General features: G+C 42.0%; 1 protein-coding gene across 1 annotated transcript in view; it reads left to right on the top strand.

The window, feature by feature from the left end:
• DENND1A (DENN domain containing 1A) overlaps positions 1–21270 on the top strand; it is a gene marked incomplete at its 5' end in the record, with an annotated part of 125991 nt that overhangs the window by 44876 nt on the left and 59845 nt on the right. Inside the window, 3 exons of the mRNA XM_029286196.1 lie at positions 4448–4493; positions 11567–11668; positions 16740–16865. Coding sequence (XP_029142029.1) covers positions 4448–4493; positions 11567–11668; positions 16740–16865 — 274 coding nt within the window. The remainder of the gene's footprint in view (positions 1–4447; positions 4494–11566; positions 11669–16739; positions 16866–21270) is intronic.

Raw genomic sequence — 21270 nt, 5'->3', positions numbered from 1 at the left:
CCTCATTGTTAGGAAGTTTCTCTTTAATTCCAGGTTGCTTCTCTCCTTGGTTACTTTCCATCCATTGTTTCTTGTCTTGGCTTCTGGTGCTTTGGAGAATAATTTGACCCCCTCCTCTTTGTGGCAGCCCCTCAAATATTGGAAAACTGCTATCATGTCCCCCCTAGTCCTTCTTTTCTCTAGACTGGCCATTCCCAAATCCTGCAGCCGTACTTCATGTATTTTAGTCCCCAGGCCTTTAGTCATCTTAGTTGCTCTTCTCTGAACTTTTCCCAAAGCCTCAACATCTTTTTTGTAATCTGGTGACCAAAACTGGATGCAGTACTCCAGATATGGCCTTACTAAGGCTTTATAAAGCGGTACCAATACTTTGCGTGATTTTGATTCTGTGCCTCTGTTTATACAACCAAGGATTGTGTTAGCTTTTTTGGCTGCTGCCGCACGCGGCCAGCTCTTCTTTAAGTCATTGTTCACTAGGACTCCAAGGTCCCTCTCACAATAAGTCCAAAACGGGAGTCCAAAATTTCTGTTGCTAAGTGGGATAGTTGTTAAGTGAATTTTGCTCTTTTTACAACCTTCCTTGCCACAGTTTCAAATGAATCACTGTAGTTAAGTTAGTGACACGGACGCTAAGCGAATCCAGCTTCCCCCCTTGACTTTGGCTTGCGGAAAGGTCATCAGAGGGAATCACATGACCTGGAACGCTGCAAAAGTCGTAACTACGAGTCGGATGCCAAGCTTCTGAACTTGGATCACATGACCCTCACGAGGAATGTTGCAACGGTCGTAAGTGTGAAAAAGGATCGTAAGTCCCTTTTTTCTATGCCATCGTAACTTTGAACGGCCACTAAACAAACTGCTGTAACTTGAGAACTACCTATAACAGTGAAGTAAAAATCGAAAAGGGAAAAGCCAAGAAATGGTACGGGTAAACAATTTCAGATGCACCCTAGAATTTTTCTCCAGGGTGGGCTGTGTCCCCCAAAACTTCTGGAACAAGGGGAAACGCCCCGGATGGGAGGGAGGGAGAAAAATCAAAACGATCAGTTTAGGAATGTAGCTTAGAACGACAAGGCCCCAAAAAATTAAAAATAGCTGTAATTAGCGGGAAGAATTTAATTGCCCTTTTGCCAAACGTAACTGATTACGGTGGGCTGATGTGAACTTCAATTAGGATAGTAATTGTACATGATAATTGCCTGGATAAATCAATTTAGCCCTAGTTTGTGTAGCTTAAATACATCCCCTTCCCAAATAGCTGTCTCAATTTTGGAAATGAAAAGATCTTTTTTTGGCCCCCAAACTCCGTCCCGTCTGCTGAGATTTTGGAGAGGTGGAATGAAAGAAGAAGAACGGGGGATTAAGTTCCCAGGTTCTACTTTTTTTAATTTGCTTATGAGTTTAAAATGTAAACATTGAGTTGGTATTTGGGGAGGGGGGGAGAAAGGGGGGAATGTTGCAGCTGTGGTCCAGTTGTGTCTTGTGAAGGGTGAAGCACAAGAGAGGAAGCAGGTGGCAAAGAGGGGGAAAAAAAATGTGATTGTTTTGCAACTGGACTTTGGCTGTTTTTCCAGCCCACCCCGTTTCGGACTCTCCTGGTGATAGTTAATGGTCATTGGATACTCTTGGGATAATTTGAGACATTAGATCACCGGGAAAGAACTGCGTAGAACTGCAAATAGTTCCCAAATGCTTGTATTTTGAGACTTTAGGAAGTTTGCTTCAGTTCAGTCCTCCAGTTTTAACCTATGGCTGCTTTCTCCTCCTGTCCTGGCCACTTTTCGAAGAGACCGTCTTAACAAACTGCGTCACTGTCTGGTTTGGTGCTAGCAGAGCCTCAGATAGAAGGTCCATGCAGAGGGTGGTGAGGACAGCGGAGAAGATTATAGGAAGCTCGCTTCCCGTTATTCAGGACGCTGCTTATAAGCACTTACATGTGCTTTAGAGCTCGGAGCATTGTTAGAGATCCCCCACACACACACACCCCACTTTACCGTCTGTTTCTTTGGCTCCCCTCTGGAAGGAGGTTTCGAAGGATTTATAGCAGGACTACCAGATTCTGCAACAGCTTTGTTCCCTATGCCACCCGTCTGGTAAACTCGCAAGATTCGTTTTTCTCGCCATGTATACGTATGCATCCGAACTAGACGGTGTTCTTTCTCTGGGCCGCATATGTGTGTGTATGTGGATATATGCATAATTTTATTTATTTATTTATTTATTTATTTATTTATTCTTTATGCAGTGTATATTCGAGGTGATTACCCTTTGAGAGCTGTACGCAAAGAAATCTCATTTTAATGTATGCTGATTAGTGTATATTTAAAGGGACAAAGTTATTCTTCAATTCTATTCTATTCTATTCTATTCTATTCTATTCTATTCTATTCTATTCTGTATTTCTATTCTATTCTATTCTGTAATTCTATTCTATTCTGTATTTCTATTCTATTCTATTCTGTATTTCTATTCTATTCTATTCTATTCTATTCTGCTATTCTGTATTTCTATTCTATTCTATTCTATTCTATTCTGTATTTCTATTCTATTCTATTCTATTCTATTCTGTATTTCTATTCTACTATTCTTTCTATTCTATTCTATTCTATTCTGTATTTCTATTCTATTCTATTCTATTCTATTCTATTCTATTCTATTCTATTCTATTCTATTCTATTCTATTCTATTCTATCCGTGGCGAGTCGGCTGTGGCGAGTTGTCCCATTCCACACCAGAGACCACCAGGTGTAAGACCGGGTGCACTTTCAGAGATGGTGTCATGTTGAGTCTGCCAGGGCAGGCGCGTGGCACGGGACGGGACGGATGCTAGCGACAGATGTCTTCTGCAAGGGCGATATTCCCTCTTCTTGTCAATAGAAAAATCTGGGTTGGGGGATTGGGGACTGACTTCAGTTCTTCCCCCATCCCTCCGAGCCCTGGGGTATTTTGCAATATTTGAGACGCTTTTGATTCTGACATCCCTATTAAATATTTCCTGGTCCCCAATTGCGCGCCTTGATTAATTGAGAAGACGGACGGATCAACAACACAAAGCAGTTAATTAAGTTTTACAGTCCGCCTGTCTCCTTCTTCTTCGTCGTCGTCGTCTTCTTCCCCCTCCCTTCCCCGCTTGTGACAGGTGGTTCCTCTGGATGCCCCAGCAAAGGGCAGCTTTTACACAACCGCCATCCCTGCCTGCTCTTCTTTATCGCCCGGCTTTGCTGGAGTTCTCCAGACGAGACATTTGCACCCTTTAAGACTTCCTGCTGAGTTTTTAGACCTCACAATTCTGCACGCTGCCGAGGCTGCTGTCGTTTTTTTGTTTTTTTTTTGCCGAACCTACTTAATTAGGGACACGTCGTCTTCGGCAAGTGCTTGGAGGGAGGCTAACGTCCTCCCTCGTCAGCTGCTTACTGCAAGCAGCCTGGAGTTTTGTGCCGCTAAACAAATGACTTACCGCTCTCGGCTCCCATTGATCTGGCATGGCTTTTATACCTGAGACGGTGCCGTGCGCTTAGAGGCGCCGTCGAATTCTGATCATTAAAATCTCGGGGAGAAGGGACAGGCAAACGTAGACCAACAGAAAGGAAGGGCTAGAAATTCTGCATCGGTCTCGAAAGAGGAGAGTTGTTGGTTTCCTCTACACAAAGCATTTTTTTTTCCCCCAGGCCCGTAGTTAGCTGTTTTCCTCTTTCCACAACTCCAGTGGATAATGGGTGCAAAGTATTTTACCGGGTTAACCGTCAAAGGGACCATCACTTCCAGATGTGTGCGAAGCTACCACAAGGCTTTCTTCTCCTGCGTTTGTTGGCTGTTTTAGTTTACAATTTAATTTAGGTGACAGGTTCAGGCTGAGGGGGGCGGGGTGGGGGGGAACAGTTTGATTTGGCACTGACATGGATTTTATAAGAGCAGTTGATTTCCAAGAGCTTAAGCACCCCACCATGTCTTTCTGCAGCATCTTTTCCTTGCTCTTCGATTCCCAAATCACCATGGAAGAGAAAATGGAAATATTTTAGAGGTGGCACATGGCTCCGTCCGTAATTGCCACGATAGACAAATTATATAGCTATAAATGCTGGAAACTGGCATGAGGCAGAGGGAACATTCTACCCTATGTGGTGGACATGCAGAAAAAAAACCTCTTAAAGGATGGGGAAGACCATCCCCCCACACACCCCTTCAAGAAACTTAAAACTCAAATTTGATATGGGATCATATATCCAATGGATACGACGATAACATATTCTTTGATTCTTAAAATAGGAACGGAACCTGGTTTTGTCGGTTTAAACATACCTACTTGCAGGATCTGGGAATCAAATGAATTCTCCGGAGAAGTAAAGTGAGCACGGGCCATATCCGTTTGGTCAAACTGACTCTGGCTTCTAATACTCTAATTTCTGCCTTTGTCAAATTCAAGCAATTTTTTTCTCTTTCCTTCCAGCGCTCCGATGCCCTACCTCATAGGAGTTCATTTAAGCCTGATAGAGGTAAGTCTAATAATAATAATAATAATAATAATAATAATAATAATAATAATAATAATAATAATAATAATAATAATAAAAAGTTGGAAGGGACCTTGGAGGTCATCTAGTCCAACCTCCTGCTCAGGCAGGAAATTCTATACCATTTCAGACAAATGGCTGTCCAGTCTCTTCTTAAAAACTTCCAGTGTTGGAGCATTCACCACTTCTGGAGGCAGGTTGTTCCACTGGTTAATTGTTCTTACTGTCAGGAAGTTTCTCCTTAGTTCTGGGTTGCTTCTCTCCTTGATTAGTTTCCATCTGTTGCTTCTTGTCCTGCCTTCAGGCGCTTTGGAGAATAGCTTGACTCCCTCTTCTTTGGGGCAGCCCCTGAGATATTGGAACACTGCTATCATGTCCCCCCTCGTCCTTCTCTTCATTAAACTGGACATACCCAATTCCAGCAGCCTTTCCTTATATGTTTTAGCCTCCAGTCCCCTGATCATCTTTGTTGCTCTTCTCTGCACTCTTTCTACAGTCTCAACATCTTTTTTACATTGTGGTGACCAAAACTGGATGCAGGATTCCCAAGTGTGGCCTTACCATTCGCCTGTTCAGCCTGGAAACTGGGGTTGAAGTTTCATAAACTTCCCCTCTCAATTTGATACAGACATTCCTGGCAGAAACTTTTTCAGTAACTGTCAGGCACCCGTAAGCTATTTCCTCTTCAGCTGTAAACCATTTCAGGCATTTGAGTTGGATGGGGAGGAAGATATGAGAAATTGTACGAGTCCGGAAAGAATGCAGAGAAGAGCAACTAAGACGATTACGAGAGTGAAAGCTAAAACATGCGAAGAACGATTGCAGGAATTGGGTGTGTCTAGTTTAATGAAATGAAGGACTAGAGGTGACTAGGATAGCAGTCTTCCAATATTTGAGGGGCTGCCACAAAAACCAGGGGGTCAATCTATTCTCCAAAGGACCAGAAAGTAGGACAAGAAGCAACAGATAGAAACTAGTCAAGGAGAGAACCAACCTAGAACTAAAGAGAAATTTTCTGACAGTGAGAACAATAAACCAGCGGAACCAGCCTCCAGAAATTATGAATTCTCCAACACTGGAGGTTTCTAAGAAGATATTGAAATGATAGAGGGTTTCCTGCTTGAGCAGGGGGTTGGACTAGATGACCTCCAAGGTCCCTTCCAACTCTGTTAATCTGTTATACTGCAGGAAAATGTCGGATTTGGCTTGTGATGCAGATAGACCGTTCCTTGGGAGTTAAAATATCAAACCTATCCATAGTTTGCTGGGTCTAATTTGCTATAATTGGAAAACTCTCCACTAAGATAAAGTTATGGGGGGTGTTTTTGGGCCAAAGACCTGGTTTCTGATTTAAAAACCCACCTCTGTGTCTCAAAAGTGGGGTTTTCCGAATTTTTCACGATTCCTTCCTTCCCAAGTTCTCTGTCATCACCTAATCATTCATTCAGCCGAAGGATTTCTATTTTAGCCATCTCTTTGAGCAACTTCAAAGGAGACAGAAAGTTCGTAAGACAGACGGGGGGTTGTGCCGTATGAATAATGGAAGACTTTTTACGGCAATAGCCATTCAAATTCCGGAAACAGAAGGATAAGCTCCGTTAAATTGCCAGCAGATAAGATAATCAGAGCATCTCGCCCTGATCTTTCCTCCCTCTCTTTTGCCGTTTTCTTCGTGGCTGGAGCCAAAATCAGTCTGTGGTTACGTTCAGGCGCTTCTTTGTGGGCCTCAAGAAGTCAAGGTTTTGCCCAGTTTCCTGGTTGATGGAAATCTTCTCGGCCTTGGACCTCAGAAGATCTTTCAGTAGATTCTCACTTGGTTTCCCACACCCGAGGACCTGCTGAATGTCTGGCGGAGAATTCAGATCTGAGTGAGAGGATACAACTAACAGCTGATTGTGGCGTGAATCAGCAGGGTTGAGCTCCAAACATTATTTTAGAGGATTTATTGCTTATTGTGACTATTTTTTTTTGACCGACTCTGCTTTAGAAGATGTTGCAGTTGACAGGAAGGATGTTCTGACAGGGTTACAAACACTTTTCAAGCAAGGGTCTACATCAGGGGTCTTCAAACTTGGCCCTTTTATGACTTGTGGACTTCAACTCCCAGAATTCCTCAGCCAGGGCTCAGATTCTGATGACATGCTACACAAACCGTTTGCTTCCAGCTTCTTGAGTTGAAAGCAGCCATGTCAGAAATAATGGATGCTGCTCTGATGGGTTGTTTGTTTTGGTGACACCACTGTGGAAGCTGAGGGAGAAGTTCACCATACAACGTAACCCAGGGGTCTTCAAACTTGTGCCTGGCTGAGGAATTCTGGGAGTTGAAGTCCACAAGTCATAAAAGGGCCAAGTTTGACGACCCCTGGTCTACATAGATCATCTTCCACTTTTGTTGAGAACATGGTCTCCAGAATTAGCAGGAGATACACTTTCTATACATCCGGGCTACCACTTTGGAGAAGGCCTCACAGGATCTGGAAATCCTTGAGATTATCAACCAGCATCTTCCGAATCAGAGACATTTTTCATGGAGGGCTGCATCAGTAATTCTCCCAGTTTTCAAATATTTGGCGGTTGTGCACCCCTGATCTGGTGTGTGGAAAAAAATTGCTAGGGTTTCATCTCCAACTGAAGCTGAAGCCACTTCTCCATGGGGGATCGATTGCTGTCGGGTTATAAAGTCTATGGACCAAACTGTCATTCTGGAGTCTGGAGTTTCAAAGATGTCCTTCAGGACCATTTGTGATTTTTAGATCAGCTTCAAGGAAATATGTCCCTACGTTAGCCACCAATAAAATTTGGAGGCATCTGAAGATAAGGATATCTTCTCAAGGTCAAAATTGGTGGGCCGGTGGAAAAAGCACAGGAGGAGCGGGGATGAGTGGGCGGAAGACAGGCTACCTGCTGCCCTTGGATCAAAGGGTTCAGAGGTCAAAGGACATGTGCTACTTAACCATCCCAGTCGGTGAAGCAGCCATGTCAGACTGTAAATCAGAGAGTGATTTTAATTAAAGCTTTCCTTACAGAATCGTAAAAGGAGATATCCCCTCGCGAGCTACCAAATCAATACGTCGTTACGACTTTTCTGTAGCCTGCAAGTTTCCACCGCCCGTTTGGGGTGTTTTCCAGATCATCAAACTTCCTACGGGGACCGATGCGCTCCTAAAAGGGGTTTTTGCAAATCTTGTAGATTGAAAGTGGGCTCTTTGCTTTTCCTCAAAGCATTCTGCGGACGGGAAAGGGCTGCGGAATAGGAACAGTTCATCAACTCTAGTTGGGTTGATTAATTGATGGTGCCACTACTTTTTTTTTTTTGTCAAAGGGACAAGTCCTCAAAGACATGTTTTATCACTTTGTCAAAGAAGATACATCACTGGCGTCAGTTCTAAGTACCATTATCTGCTTTGAGAGAGACTAAGCGGGCATTTATTTAAATCTAATGGTGTAGTAAAGTAAGGCTGAAGTCCTGATCTCTGGAAAATATTTCTGAGCAAAGAAGGATGGGTTTATTTCAGATCTGCTGTTAAGCCTCCGAATGGCGTAGAGTTTAACAACTCAGATTACATGCTGGGTCTTCTTTTCTTTTTATATATATAATATTTTGTTGGTTTTCCACTTGTTATATTTAAGTCTTTGAAAAGCAACGTGGTGGCAGGGTTAAACAATAATTCAATAACATAAAGTTTACTACTGATCTTAGGTTACATCATCAAATATTTCTTCTCTTTTTCCTTTACAAGTTAGTACATTTCTGATTAAATCAACTCAATGAAAACATCCTTGTTACATTTATCAATACATTTTTAGCTTATACGTATTTTAATTAATCTGGGTATATAACAATCCATGTCGTGTTATTAATTTTTATTTAATTTTTAAATTCTCACCAATATTCCAATCAACCTTTAAAGTCCATGGTTTTCAAGCTCTAGGTACCCAAGGTTCCCCTTATCTACACTTCATAAGAAATTATAATATCCAAAATACACATTTTACTTGTTTAAATGTAATCTTATTCTATTTCCTAAAGATTTTCTATTTCCCACCATACTAAATTATCTGGTTAATAATAAAATATCCCCTTTTAGTAGATCGTAGCCATTATACACATTGCCTGGGTCAATCAATAAGTCAAACATATTCCTGATAGTTACTTTTTATTTCCCTTTCAGTCCTAATTTTTCAATATTATACAACTCAGAGCCTTATTTCCCACTAATTTCCCACTATTTTAAATCTAATAACCCAGAATCCTGGGTCTTCTCTGCTGGAGAGGCTTTTTGGTAACAATTCAAGAGACAAGGTTATTATTTTAGTTGTTAAATTTAGTTTGATAATAATAATAATAATAATAATAATAATAATAATAATAATAATAGTAGTAGTAGTAGTAGTAGTAGTAGTAGTAGTAGTAGTAGTAGTAATAATAATAATAATAATAATAATAATAATAATAATAATAATAATAATAATAATAATAATAATAATAATAATAATAATAATAATAATAAAGTTGGAAGGGACCTTGGAGGTCATCTAGTCCAACCCCCTGCTCAGGCAGGAAACCCTATACCATTTCNCTGTCGGGTTATAAAGTCTATGGACCAAACTGTCATTCTGGAGTCTGGAGTTTCAAAGATGTCCTTCAGGACCATTTGTGATTTTTAGATCAGCTTCAAGGAAATATGTCCCTACGTTAGCCACCAATAAAATTTGGAGGCATCTGAAGATAAGGATATCTTCTCAAGGTCAAAATTGGTGGGCCGGTGGAAAAAGCACGGGAGGAGCGGGGATGAGTGGGCGGAAGACAGGCTACCTGCTGCCCTTGGATCAAAGGGTTCAGAGGTCAAAGGACATGTGCTACTTAACCATCCCAGTCGGTGAAGCAGCCATGTCAGACTGTAAATCAGAGAGTGATTTTAATTAAAGCTTTCCTTACAGAATCGTAAAAGGAGATATCCCCTCGCGAGCTACCAAATCAATACGTCGTTACGACTTTTCTGTAGCCTGCAAGTTTCCACCGCCCGTTTGGGGTGTTTTCCAGATCATCAAACTTCCTACAGGGACCGATGCGCTCCTAAAAGGGGTTTTTGCAAATCTTGTAGATTGAAAGTGGGCTCTTTGCTTTTCCTCAAAGCATTCTGCGGACGGGAAAGGGCTGCGGAATAGGAACAGTTCATCAACTCTAGTTGGGTTGATTAATTGATGGTGCCACTACTTTTTTTTTTTTTTGTCAAAGGGACAAGTCCTCAAAGACATGTTTTATCACTTTGTCAAAGAAGATACATCACTGGCGTCAGTTCTAAGTACCATTATCTGCTTTGAGAGAGACTAAGCGGGCATTTATTTAAATCTAATGGTGTAGTAAAGTAACGCTGAAGTCCTGATCTCTGGAAAATATTTCTGAGCAAAGAAGGATGGGTTTATTTCAGATCTGCTGTTAAGCCTCCGAATGGCGTAGAGTTCAACAACTCAAATTACATGCTGGGTCTTCTTTTCTTTTTATATATATAATATTTTATTGGTTTTCCACTTGTTACATTTAAGTCTTTGAAAAGCAACGTGGTGGCAGGGTTAAACAATAATTCAATAACATAAAGTTTACTACTGATCTCAGGTTACATCATCAAATATTTCTTCTCTTTTTCCTTTACAAGTTAGTACATTTCTGATTAAATCAACTCAATGAAAACATCATTGTTACATTTATCAATACATTTTTAGCTTATACGTATTTTAATTAATCTGGGTATATAACAATCCATGTCGTGTTATTAATTTTTATTTAATTTTTAAATTCGCACCAATATTCCAATCAACCTTTAAAGTCCATGGTTTTCAAGCTCTAGGTACCCAAGGTTTCCCTTATCTACACTTCATAAGAAATTATAATATCCAAAATACATGTTTTACCTGTTTAAATGTAATCTTATTATATTTCCTAAAGATTTTCTATTTCCAACCATACTAAATTTTCTGGTTAATAATAAAATATCCCCTTTTAGTAGATCATAGCCATTATACATATTGCCTGGGTTAATCAATAAGTCAAAACATATTCCTGATAGTTACTTTTTATTTCTTTTTCAGTCCTAATTTTTCAATATTATACAACTCAGAGCCTTATTTCCCACTAATTTCCCACTATTTTAAATCTAATAACCCAGAATCCTGGGTCTTCTCTGCTGGAGAGGCTTTTTGGTAACAATTCAAGAGACAAGATTATTATTTTAGTTGTTAAATTTAGTTTGATAATAATAATAATAATAATAATAATAATAATAATAATAATAATAATAATAATAGTAATAGTAGTAGTAGTAGTAGTAATAATAATAATAATAATAATAATAATAATAATAATAATAATAATAATAATAAAGTTGGAAGGGACCTTGGAGGTCATCTAGTCCAACCCCCTGCTCAGGCAGGAAACCCTATACCATTTCAGACAAATGGCCGTCCAGTCTCTTCTTAAAAACTTCCACTGTTGGAGCATTCACCACTTCTGGACGCAGGTTGTTCCCCTGGTTAATTGTTCTAACTGTCAGAAAGTTTCTCCTTAGTTCTAGGTTGCTTCTCTCCTTGGTTAGTTTCCATCCATTGCTTCTTGTCCTGCCTTCAGGCGCTTTGGAGAATGGCTTGACTCCCTCTTCTTTGTGGCAGCCCCTGAGATATTGGAACACTAAATAGCACTGCGGCCTTAATTCTAGGTGCCACATTGAGCGTTAAAATTTCTGTGGAAGACTGGAGAAGTCATCATGAATTCGGTATCCAGTAAGGACATATAATAAAGCCCTTTGGAGGACATATCTAGACTAACGTGACTAAAAGGAAAAGGGAACCACTTGGTTGCTTGTTCAGATTTTTTTTAAAAAAATATAACTAAGCTAGGAATCCTCAGGTCAGGAATTTGGAAAGATTCATATGTGCATTTGGGGACGGGAAGGTGCACAGGGAAAAATTGAGACAACTGAATTTTGGAAACAGCTGAGCAACATGAATCTTTTGGGGGCATAAATAAATTACTTGCTTCTCTCTATTTTCATTTTCAGAAAGTCAGAAATATTTCTCTGGATGACGTGGTCATCCTGAATGTGGACACTAACACACTGGAAACACCTTTTGATGACCTGCAAAACCTCCCAAATGATATAGTGAGTACACTTCTTTTTATTCATATTTGGTAAAAGTGGCTTGCCGGGATCGGATGAGGGAAGGCCTGGAGGCAGGTTGTTCCACTGGTTAATTGTCCTCCCTGTTAGGAAGTTTCTCCTTAATTCCAGGTTGCTTCTCTCCTTGATTGTTTTCCATCCGTTGTTTCTTGTCCTGCCTTCTGGTACTTTGGAGAATATATTGACCCCCTCTTCTTCGGGGCAGCCCCTCAAATACTGGAATACTGCTATCATGTCCCCCCTAGTCCTTCTTTTCTCTAGACTGGCCATTCCCAAATCCTGCAACCGTTCTTCACATGTTTGATCATCCTAGTTGCTCTTCTCTGAACTTTTTCCAAGGTCTCAGCATCTTTTTTGCAGCACGGTGACCACAATTGGCTGCAGCATTCCAGGTGTGGTCTCACTAGGGTGTTATAAAGCGGTATTAATACCTCGCGTGATCTTGATTCTATGTCTCTGTTTATACAACCCAGGATTGTATTAGCTTTTTTGGCGGCTGCTGCACACGGCGGGCTCCTAGAGGATTTGTGACAGGAAGTTCACCAAGGTGGAGCTGTGTTGGTAAAAGGATGTCAGGGCCACCCCTGGCAGCATTTATGCCAGCCCATCACAATGTTACAGCCCTCCCATCTTGTGAAAAAAAAGCTAATTGGCGTGTGATAATTGTTTTCTGCTTTGTGAAGCATCTTTTTCTCTTCTCGCTGATTTGGCCATCATCATCATCATCAAGTTGGAAGGGACCTTGGAGGTCATCTAGCCCAACCCCCTGCTCAGGCAGGAAACCCTATACCATTTCGGACAAATGGCTGTCCAGTCTCTTCCCCTTCTTTGGAGAAGGATACCATCAAAGACTTTTAATTTCTCTCATTCCTCACTGGTTATTTTTTTTTTTTTTTAAATAAATTTGTTGAGCGGGGCAGCTGAGCACAAAGTTTGTAATTTTTTTAAAATTTATTTTAATTCGGGCGTTGTTCGCCCCCAACCCCCACTTCTCCAAAGCCGCTTGCCTTGAAGGAGGCTTTATCCCCCCCCCTCATCCCCCCCACTCTTCTTTTGATACCGCATTTTGCAAGTTGGGTCTTTTCCCCCTTGCTTTTTATTCATGTTGACAACTCCAAAGCCACGGATCTAATTAAAATAAATTCCTCTCGTCCCTTTAGTGAACCATTTCATTATGCCGCGCTGCACAGATCGCATTTTGAAACATGGTGATAGCTTAACTCTGACCTTTCATCCCGAACTGCCAAGAGCAGAGACATGTTCTTTAGACACACAATCCCGGTTGTGTGTTCTCTGCCACGGCTCTGGGGAAGAAGCCGTTTCTTCCTCGTGCGGCTATCGTCCACCGTGAGGGCAGGGTGGCGGTAGGGACCCTGCCATATTGCAAGGACAGCTTGGCGAACATGTTGACTTTGTGGGCAACTTTCCCAAGAGTGCAGAACAGGGGTCTTCAAACTTGGCCCTTTGATGACTTGTGGACTTCAACTCCCAGAATTCCTCAGCCAGGCACTTCTTTCATGGCAAAGAAGTCTGAAACCCCATAATGGAGAAGAATCAGAATCAGAATAGAGCTGGAAGGGACCTTGGAGGTCTTCTAGTCCAGCCCCCTGCTCAAGCAGGAGACCCCATACCATCTCAGACAAGTGCCTGTTCAATCTCTTCTTAAAAACCTCCAGTGATGAAGCACCCACAATGTCTGATGACAGGCTATTCCACTGGTTAATTGTCCTCACCATTAGGAAGTTTCTCCTTAATTCCAGGTTGCTTCTCTCCTGGATTAGTTTCCATCCATTGCTTCTTGTCCTGCCTTCTGGTGCTTTGGAAAATAAGTTGACCCTCTCTTCTTTGTGGCAGCCCCTCAAATACTGGAAGACTGCTATCATGTCGCCCCTTGTCCTTTTTTCTCTAGACCACCCATTCCCAAAACGTGCAGTTGTTCTTCATATGTTTTAGTCTCCAGGCCTTTAATCATCTTAGTTGCTCTTCTCTGCACTTTTTCCCAAAGTCTCAACATCTTTTTTGCAATATGGTGACCAAAACTGGGTGCAGCATTCCAGGTGTGGCCTTACTAGGGTTTTATAAAACGGTACTAATGCCTTGCATGATCTTGATCCTATGCCTCTGTTTATGCAACCCAGGATTGTATTAGCTTTTTTTGGCTGCTGCCGCACACGGCCAGCTCAGTCAGAGAAATGGTACTTAGCCACCAGGTCTAGGCACCATGAAGGTGGAACGGAGAAGATATCGAGAAATACTTCTCTGAAATATCAGGTGTGTTTATGGTGTATCGACTCAACCTTGGCCACTTTAAGATGGGTGGACTTCAACTCCCAGAATTCCCCAGCCAGACATCTGAAGGTGACCAAGGTTGAGTAGACAGCCACCATGGAGACTCTTGCGATTCTGGAGGAACATGGAGGATGTGAGACGCACACTTTGGAACCCGGAACGCTTCTGCTCACTTTTGAGAATGTGTCCAAGTCAGCGAGTGTGCGAGCTGCGAGTTGCTCAGTTCCCGTCAGAGAGTGTTCTTTTGTGTCGATGGTAATGAGCCCATCAGGCTGTGTTCACCTGAAGTGGCGCTCTGTGAATCAGAGGCAATTAAACACCTCCGGGATGAAATGAAGAGGGCGGTGAAGGTTAAGTGCAGCATCCTCTGAAGCGCAGGTGGGAAGAGCTTCTGAGAAGCCTCGAGGATGCCGGAGGAGTGACGGGTGGCACCTGTTGACAGGTGGGCACCGTTGGCATTGGGGCTGTGGCAGATCAGCCCTGCCTGCTCTAATGAGAAAAGGGGGAGAACCGTGTTAGGATCGTCTCCTGTGAAGTCATTACTAGACTCCATCCTGTTTTGCTTGTTGCTGGTCTAAAGAACAGGGGCCCATTAGAGGCAATAATGCTTTCGGGAAGATAGATGTGGGGTCTCCAACAAGCTGTATATTCCATCAATCAATCAATCAATCAGAATAGATCTGGAAGGGACTTGGAGGTCTTCTACTCCAGCCCCCTGCTCAAGCAGGAGAGCCTATATCATTCAGATAGGTGGCTGTTCATTTTTTTCTTAAAAACCTTCAGTGAATGGAGCACCTACAACTTCTGAAGGCAAGCTGTTCCACCAGTTAGTCCTTAATTCAGAATAGAATAGAATATAGAAAATGGAATGGAGTGGACTGGGGTAGGGTAGGGTAGGGTAGACTAGACTAGACTAGACTAGAATAGAATAGAATAGAATAGAATAGAATAGAATAGAATAGAATAGAATAGAATAGAATAGAGAATATAAGAAAATCGAATAGAATAGAAGATATAGAATAGAATAGAATAGAATAGAATAGATAATATAAGAAAATAGAATAGAATAGAACAGAATATGAAATAGAATAGAATAGAATAGAATAGAATAGAATAGAATAGAATAGAATAGAATAGAATAGAATAGAATAGAATAGAATAGAATAGAATATAGAAAATGGAATAGAATAGAATATAGAAAATAGAATAGAATAGAATAGAATAGAATAGAGCTGGAAGGGACCTTGGAGATCTTCTAGTCCAGCCCCCTGCTCAAGCAGGAGAACTTATACCATCTCAGACAAGTGACTGTCTAGCCTCTTCTTAAAAACCTCCCGTGATGGAGCACCCACGATTTCTGGTGGCAAACTGTTCCACTGGCTAATTGTCCTCACCATTAGGAAGTTTCTCCTTAATTCCGGGTTGCTTCTCTCTTTGGCCAGTTTCCAACCATTGTTTCATTTTTCTTTTTCATGGCAAGCACAAAATCCGGAAGCAAATTTCAAAACAGAAGCAAGATTAAATATATTCTCTTCTTTGGATAAAAGAACCGGTTGGACCATCACTGCTTCTCATTGCTGTGGGGAATAATATATATACCTCTAGTGACTCATAATCTTTATCCTAATTCATATTAAGGGAATCCTCTATATAAATTCAATTGTTTTTTAAATTAAAAGAAAAAAGATACCTCAACTTCCAACCATTCATTTAGTGAATTCCCAGCCCTATCAAAATGGGGTTTGTGTGTGTATGTGTGTGTGTGTGTGTATTTCAAAATTTGGATTGCTAACAAAGAATTAAGCGAGAACTGGAATAGCCATTTCGAACTTTTTAGTTTTCCTTTCTCCCATATTTGGGCCGACAGGGTGCACCAATTTATATATATATATATAAATTTTTTACAATAACAATTTTCAGTGCTTCGTGAACAGTGTGTTGTCTGGGTTCATATATTTAAAACAATCAATGATAATTTCCACAATTAATAAGTTGATTGGTAATATATTTCTCGATCCGCTCTCCTTCCAGTAATATTCTCCTTTTGTCTACATCAGGGGTAGGCAACCTTGGCTCTTTTATGACTCGTGGACTTCAACTCCCAGAATTCCTGAGCCAGCGTGGGGGAACTATGGTCCCCTCATGACTCGTGGACTTCAACTCCCAGAATTCCTCAGCCAGCATGGCTCAGGTTGGAAACCTCTCCCTTTCCTCTCAGCGTGGCTGGCTCAGGAATTCTGGGAGTTGAAGTCCAGTCATAAAAGAGCCAAGGTTGCCTACCCCTAATCTAAACTCATCAAATCATGATCTAGATCAGGGGTGGGGAACCTTGACTCTTTTATGACTCGTAGACTTCAACTCCCAGAATTCCTGAGCCAGCATGGCTCAGCTTGGAAACCTCTCCCTTTCCCCTCAGCGTGGCTGGCTCAGGAATTCTGGGAGTTGAAGTCCACCAGTCATAAAAGTGCCAAGGTTGCCTACCCCTGGTCTTCATTAAACAAATATAATTCTTAATATTTTCAGTACACACCAAGTTGAATATATTTTTTTTTCTGTATTTATGCCTATAATAATAACATCAACATACAACGTGTTTTCTAATCAGCTTTTGTTTCCATTATGTTCATGAAAGTCATCTTATTAAGCCATTATGGGTCCTGTTTTCAAGAGTCTTATCGAAGCTTAGTTTCTCCTCAGGATTCAGACCATGGTTTCCTTTGAGGACCTTTGAGATAGAAATGTCTTCTTCTTGTTCTTCTCCCAGATTTCCTCGCTGAAAAGCCGGTTGAAGAAGGTCTCCATGACCACAGGGGATGGGGTCGCCAGAGCGTTCCTCAAAGCCCAGGCCGCTTTTTTCGGGAGCTATCGAAACGCGCTGAAGATCGAGCCAGTAAGTATGAAGGATGGATCTCTTGACGCCGAAGAGAAGAAGCAGGTGTGTTTGTGTGGCATGTGTGTGTTTCTCTACAGCTCAGTAAAAGGTCAGCATCGTCCCTGTGGTGACTTGGATTCCCAGTCATGTAAATAAGGATTCCGGACACCATCCACATTGCCCATGTCTTCTTCAGCAGATGGCCTGGGGATGAGGGTGCCTCTCCCCCAGGTTGTCCATGGCACCTCAGAATCAGGATACAGCTGGATGGGACCTTGGAGGTCTTCTAGTCCAGCCCCCTGCTCAAGCAGGAGACCCCTAGGCTAGGGGTAGGCAACCTTGGCTCTTTTACGACTCGTGGACTTCAACTCCCAGAATTCCTGAGCCAGCCACGCTGAGGGGAAAGGGAGAGGTTTCCAAGCTGAGCCATGCTGGCTGAGGAAGTCTGGGAGTTGAAGTCCACAAGTCATGAGGGGGCCATAGTTCCCCCATGCTGGCTCAGGAATTCTGGGAGCTGAAGTCCACCAGTCATAAAAGAGCCAAGGTTACCTACCCCCTATAGGGCAGCTATACCATTTCAGACTGATGGCTGTCTAGTCTCTTCTTAAAAACCTCCACTGATGAAGCACCCACGACTTCTGGTGGCAAGCTGTTCCACTGGTTAATTGTCCTCACTGTTAGGAAATTCCTCCTTATTTCTGGGTTGATTCTCTCCTTGATTAGTTTCCATCCGTTGCTTCTTGTCCTGCCTTCAGGTGTTTTGCAGAATAGTTTGACCCCCTCTTCTTTGTGGCAGCCCCTCAAATACTGGAAGACTGCTATCATGTCCCCCCTAGTCCTTTTTTTCTCTAGACTAGCCAAACCCAAATCCCGCAGCCGTTCTTCATATGTTTTAGTCTCCAGGCCTTTGATCATCTTAGTTGCTCTTCTCTGAACTTTTTCCAAAGTCTCAACATCTTTTTTACAATATGGTGACCAAAACTGGATGCAGCATTCCAGGTGTGGCCTTACTAGGGTTTTACAAAGCGGTACTAATAGCTTGCATGATCTTGATTCTATGCCTCTGTTTATGCAACCCAGGATTATATTAGCTTTTTTGGCTGCTGCTGCCGCACACGGCTGGCTCAGTCAGAGAAATGGTGCTTAGCCACCAGGTCTAGGCGCCATGAAGGTGGAACGGAAAAGATATCGAGAAAGTTTTTTGTGTGTGCTGCGAGTGTGATTATACACCTTGGGTTTGATTGCCCTTGGATAGCAAGATGTTTATTGCATCTGACAATTCTTTATTGTTACTGGTTGGTTGTTCTTTTGTGTTTTGCTGGTTTTGTTGGCCACCCAGAAATGTCCGTACAAGGTGGCAGCCGTATCGGTGGATTTATGAAATCATTAAAATAAGAAATAATTGGATAATTGAAGGGTTGACCTGAAATGAAACACAGATGGGGTTAGTCTTTGGTTTGTGTCACCATTGAGAAGAGGATGTTCTGCGGTGGTTTGGTTGTGAGAATCAGAAAGGCAGGGCTCTTGAAATCTTCTGGAATGTGGAAAAAAGGAAGTAAGTTGATCAGGAATTGGCTCCCTTGCAACGGATGGATGGATGGATGGATGGACCTCAAGAAGAGGAGATTATATGTTACTCCCCACAGCAGTGAGAAGCAGAGATGGTCCAACTAGTTCATTTTGAGCCTTAGCTTTCCTCACTTCATCTTTGCAGGCCCAGGCTATTTGTTGATATTCTGACTTAGTTATGTGCCCCTCTTTCCACTTTCTATACTTGTCCTTTTTATCTTTCAATTTGTCAGAGAGTTTTTTATGCAGCCATGCTGGTTTCTTTTGAGAGCTGTTATTTTTCCTCTTTGTTGGTATTGTGCTGGACTGGGCTTTTATTATCTCACTTTTCAAAATTTCCCAAGCTTCTTGAGTTGTTTTCCCCTTGAGGATTCTCATCCATGGAATCCTTCCCAATCCCTCTCTAGGTTTATTGAAATTAGCTCTCTTAAAGTCCAAGACTCTAGTTTGACTGTGTTCTACTGCTTGTGCTTCCATAACTAGTTCTTTTATCCAAAGAAGAGAATATATTTAATCTTGCTTCTCTTTTGAAATCGCTTCCGGGTTTTGTAACTTGCGATGAGGAAGGAAAAATAAAATCTTGATTTTGTTTTAGTTAATTACGTAGGTTCATTGTTGCAGAAATGGACTGCGTGTACTGTTAGGTAAAAGCAAAAAAAAGTTGTGATTGTGATGTTGTTATCTTCCATGGTGCTAAAGAGAGTCAGAAGTTGGTGCCTTTTTTCCCCCTTCTTCCTTCTTTACACTGTCTTTTTTTTGTTTCCCTCCCCCTTTTTCTACTTTTCCTGATAAAGTTTCCCCCTTTATCTACTTTTCTGTTACTTTCTTTTTTTTCCCCCTTTTTCTCTTTACAAACAAACATAATACACAATACATTTATTTTCCTTTAACAATACTATGTCCTATACCTCTTAAAATCATTTGCATTTATTTACATTACTTCTCGTACGTTTTTATTCCGCCATTCTAGCCAGTTATAATCCATCTCCCATACCTCATAAAATTCTGTAGCTTCTCTGTCTTTTATTTCTAAGGAAAGTTTGTTCATCTTAGCACAGTCTAATATCTTACATACAATCATTTCATTTGTTGGTATGTTCTCCCTTTTCCAACATTGTGCATGTACGACGCGTGCTGCAGTTATAATATGTATAATGATATATTACTTTTCTATTACTTTCTTGAATTTCTTTTTGTATTTTATATTTCGACAAACTAATAAAGCTATTAATATAAATAAAAGAAGAAGAGGAGGAGGAGGGCAGGGATTGTGCAAAGAAATTTGGGCCCTCTGCACACATTTGGGTGTTGTTGTTTTTTTGAGGTGTACGTGTGTGTTGGTAGCTCAAGTCCTGCCTCTCCCCTGCTGCAGCTGGCCTTTGGGTCCCTCTTTCCCAAACTGTGGCAAAATCCATCTTTTTGGCTCTGCTGACTGCAAGGCGTGAGAGTGAAGTCAAGTGCCACTCCTTAATCACAACCGTGTGCATTTTGTAGCTTCCCTTTTTTTTTTTTTTTTTGGTTAACTGTGAAATGCTAAAGGTTAAAAAGATCTTTCAAGCAGCCTTCCACAAGAACAGTCGCTTTAATTGCTTAATATTGTGGCATTTTAAATATTTATAGCCCTATCACATGCTGGCGGCGGGAGGGGGGAGACAGAGGCAGTGGGCAACGCTAAACTTTTCCCCCCTATTGTTGAGGAAAGGGCCTGTTGTGCTTGTCTCCAGTGCCATCTTGCGGCCAGGAGTGGCCTGCGGTTGTGGGATTCAGCCAAGGCCGGGGTCTTCTTTGCGTGCAGACCCGGGCAACCGTTTGAAAAAGGTGCAGGATTTGCAGTCTTGGAGACGTGGCGTGAAAAAGCCTGCAGGCTGGCCCTGTCAGAAGTTTGTCTGACAAACTCAGATCAAGCAACGAGACAGTCTGGTTTGGAAGCAGACAGGAAGGCGGTGCAGAGAGTGGTGAGGACGGCAGAAAAGATGATTGGCAGTTCCCCTCCCTCCCATCCAGGACATGGCACAGAAGCGTGGCTTGAGCAGCGTCTGCAGGATTGTCTGGGACACCACGCACCTTCTTCACAACCTGTTTTCCTTGTTCCCTTCTGGGAGGAGGGGGCTCCGTGGTCTCCGAAGCAGAACATCCAGATTCAGTCCCAGTTTTGTTTCGTTCCATACAGTGTCAGCCTTGTGAACTCTCAAGCTTCCTCCTTCCATTATGTATTCAAGATGGACAGCAATTAATATTTATATGTTGCTTAAATGTAAGGGTGTAGGTCAGGGGTAGGCAACCTTGGCTCTTTTATGACTGGTGGACTTCAACTCCCAGAATTCCTGAGCCAGCATGGGGAAACTATGCCCCCCTTTAGGACTCGTGGACTTCAACTCCCAGAATTCCTGAGGCACCATGGCTCAGCTTGGAAACCTCTCCCTGTCCCCTCAGCGTGGCTGGCTCAGGGATTCTGGGAGTTGAAGTCCACGAGTCATAAAAGAGCCAAGGTTGCCTACCCCTGATCTAAACTCATCAAATCATGATCTAGATCAGGGGTGGGCAACCTTGGCTCTTTTATGACTTGTGGACTTCAACTCCCAGAATTCCTGAGCCAGCGTGGCTCAGCTTGGAAACCTCTCCCTTTCCCCTCAGCATGGCTGGCTCAGGAATTCTGGGAGTTGAAGTCCACAAGTCATAAAAGAGCCAAGGTTGCCTACCCCGGGTGTAGGTCTATACATAGTATGTTTTAAATGTGTGTTATGTATGTGTACACTTTGAGAGAAAGAATCTAGATTTCATTTTTAATGGGTGCCGCTGTGCCCACAGGGAAAAAAAATGACAATAAAGGTTATCTAATCTAATCTAATCTAAT

The sequence above is a fragment of the Protobothrops mucrosquamatus genome, unplaced genomic scaffold (assembly GCF_001527695.2).
Source record: "Protobothrops mucrosquamatus isolate PMUCROS unplaced genomic scaffold, P.Mucros_1.0 scaffold3078, whole genome shotgun sequence".
NCBI classification, from domain to species: Eukaryota; Metazoa; Chordata; class Lepidosauria; order Squamata; family Viperidae; genus Protobothrops; species Protobothrops mucrosquamatus.
This window is presented reverse-complemented; position numbering and strand designations above follow the sequence as displayed.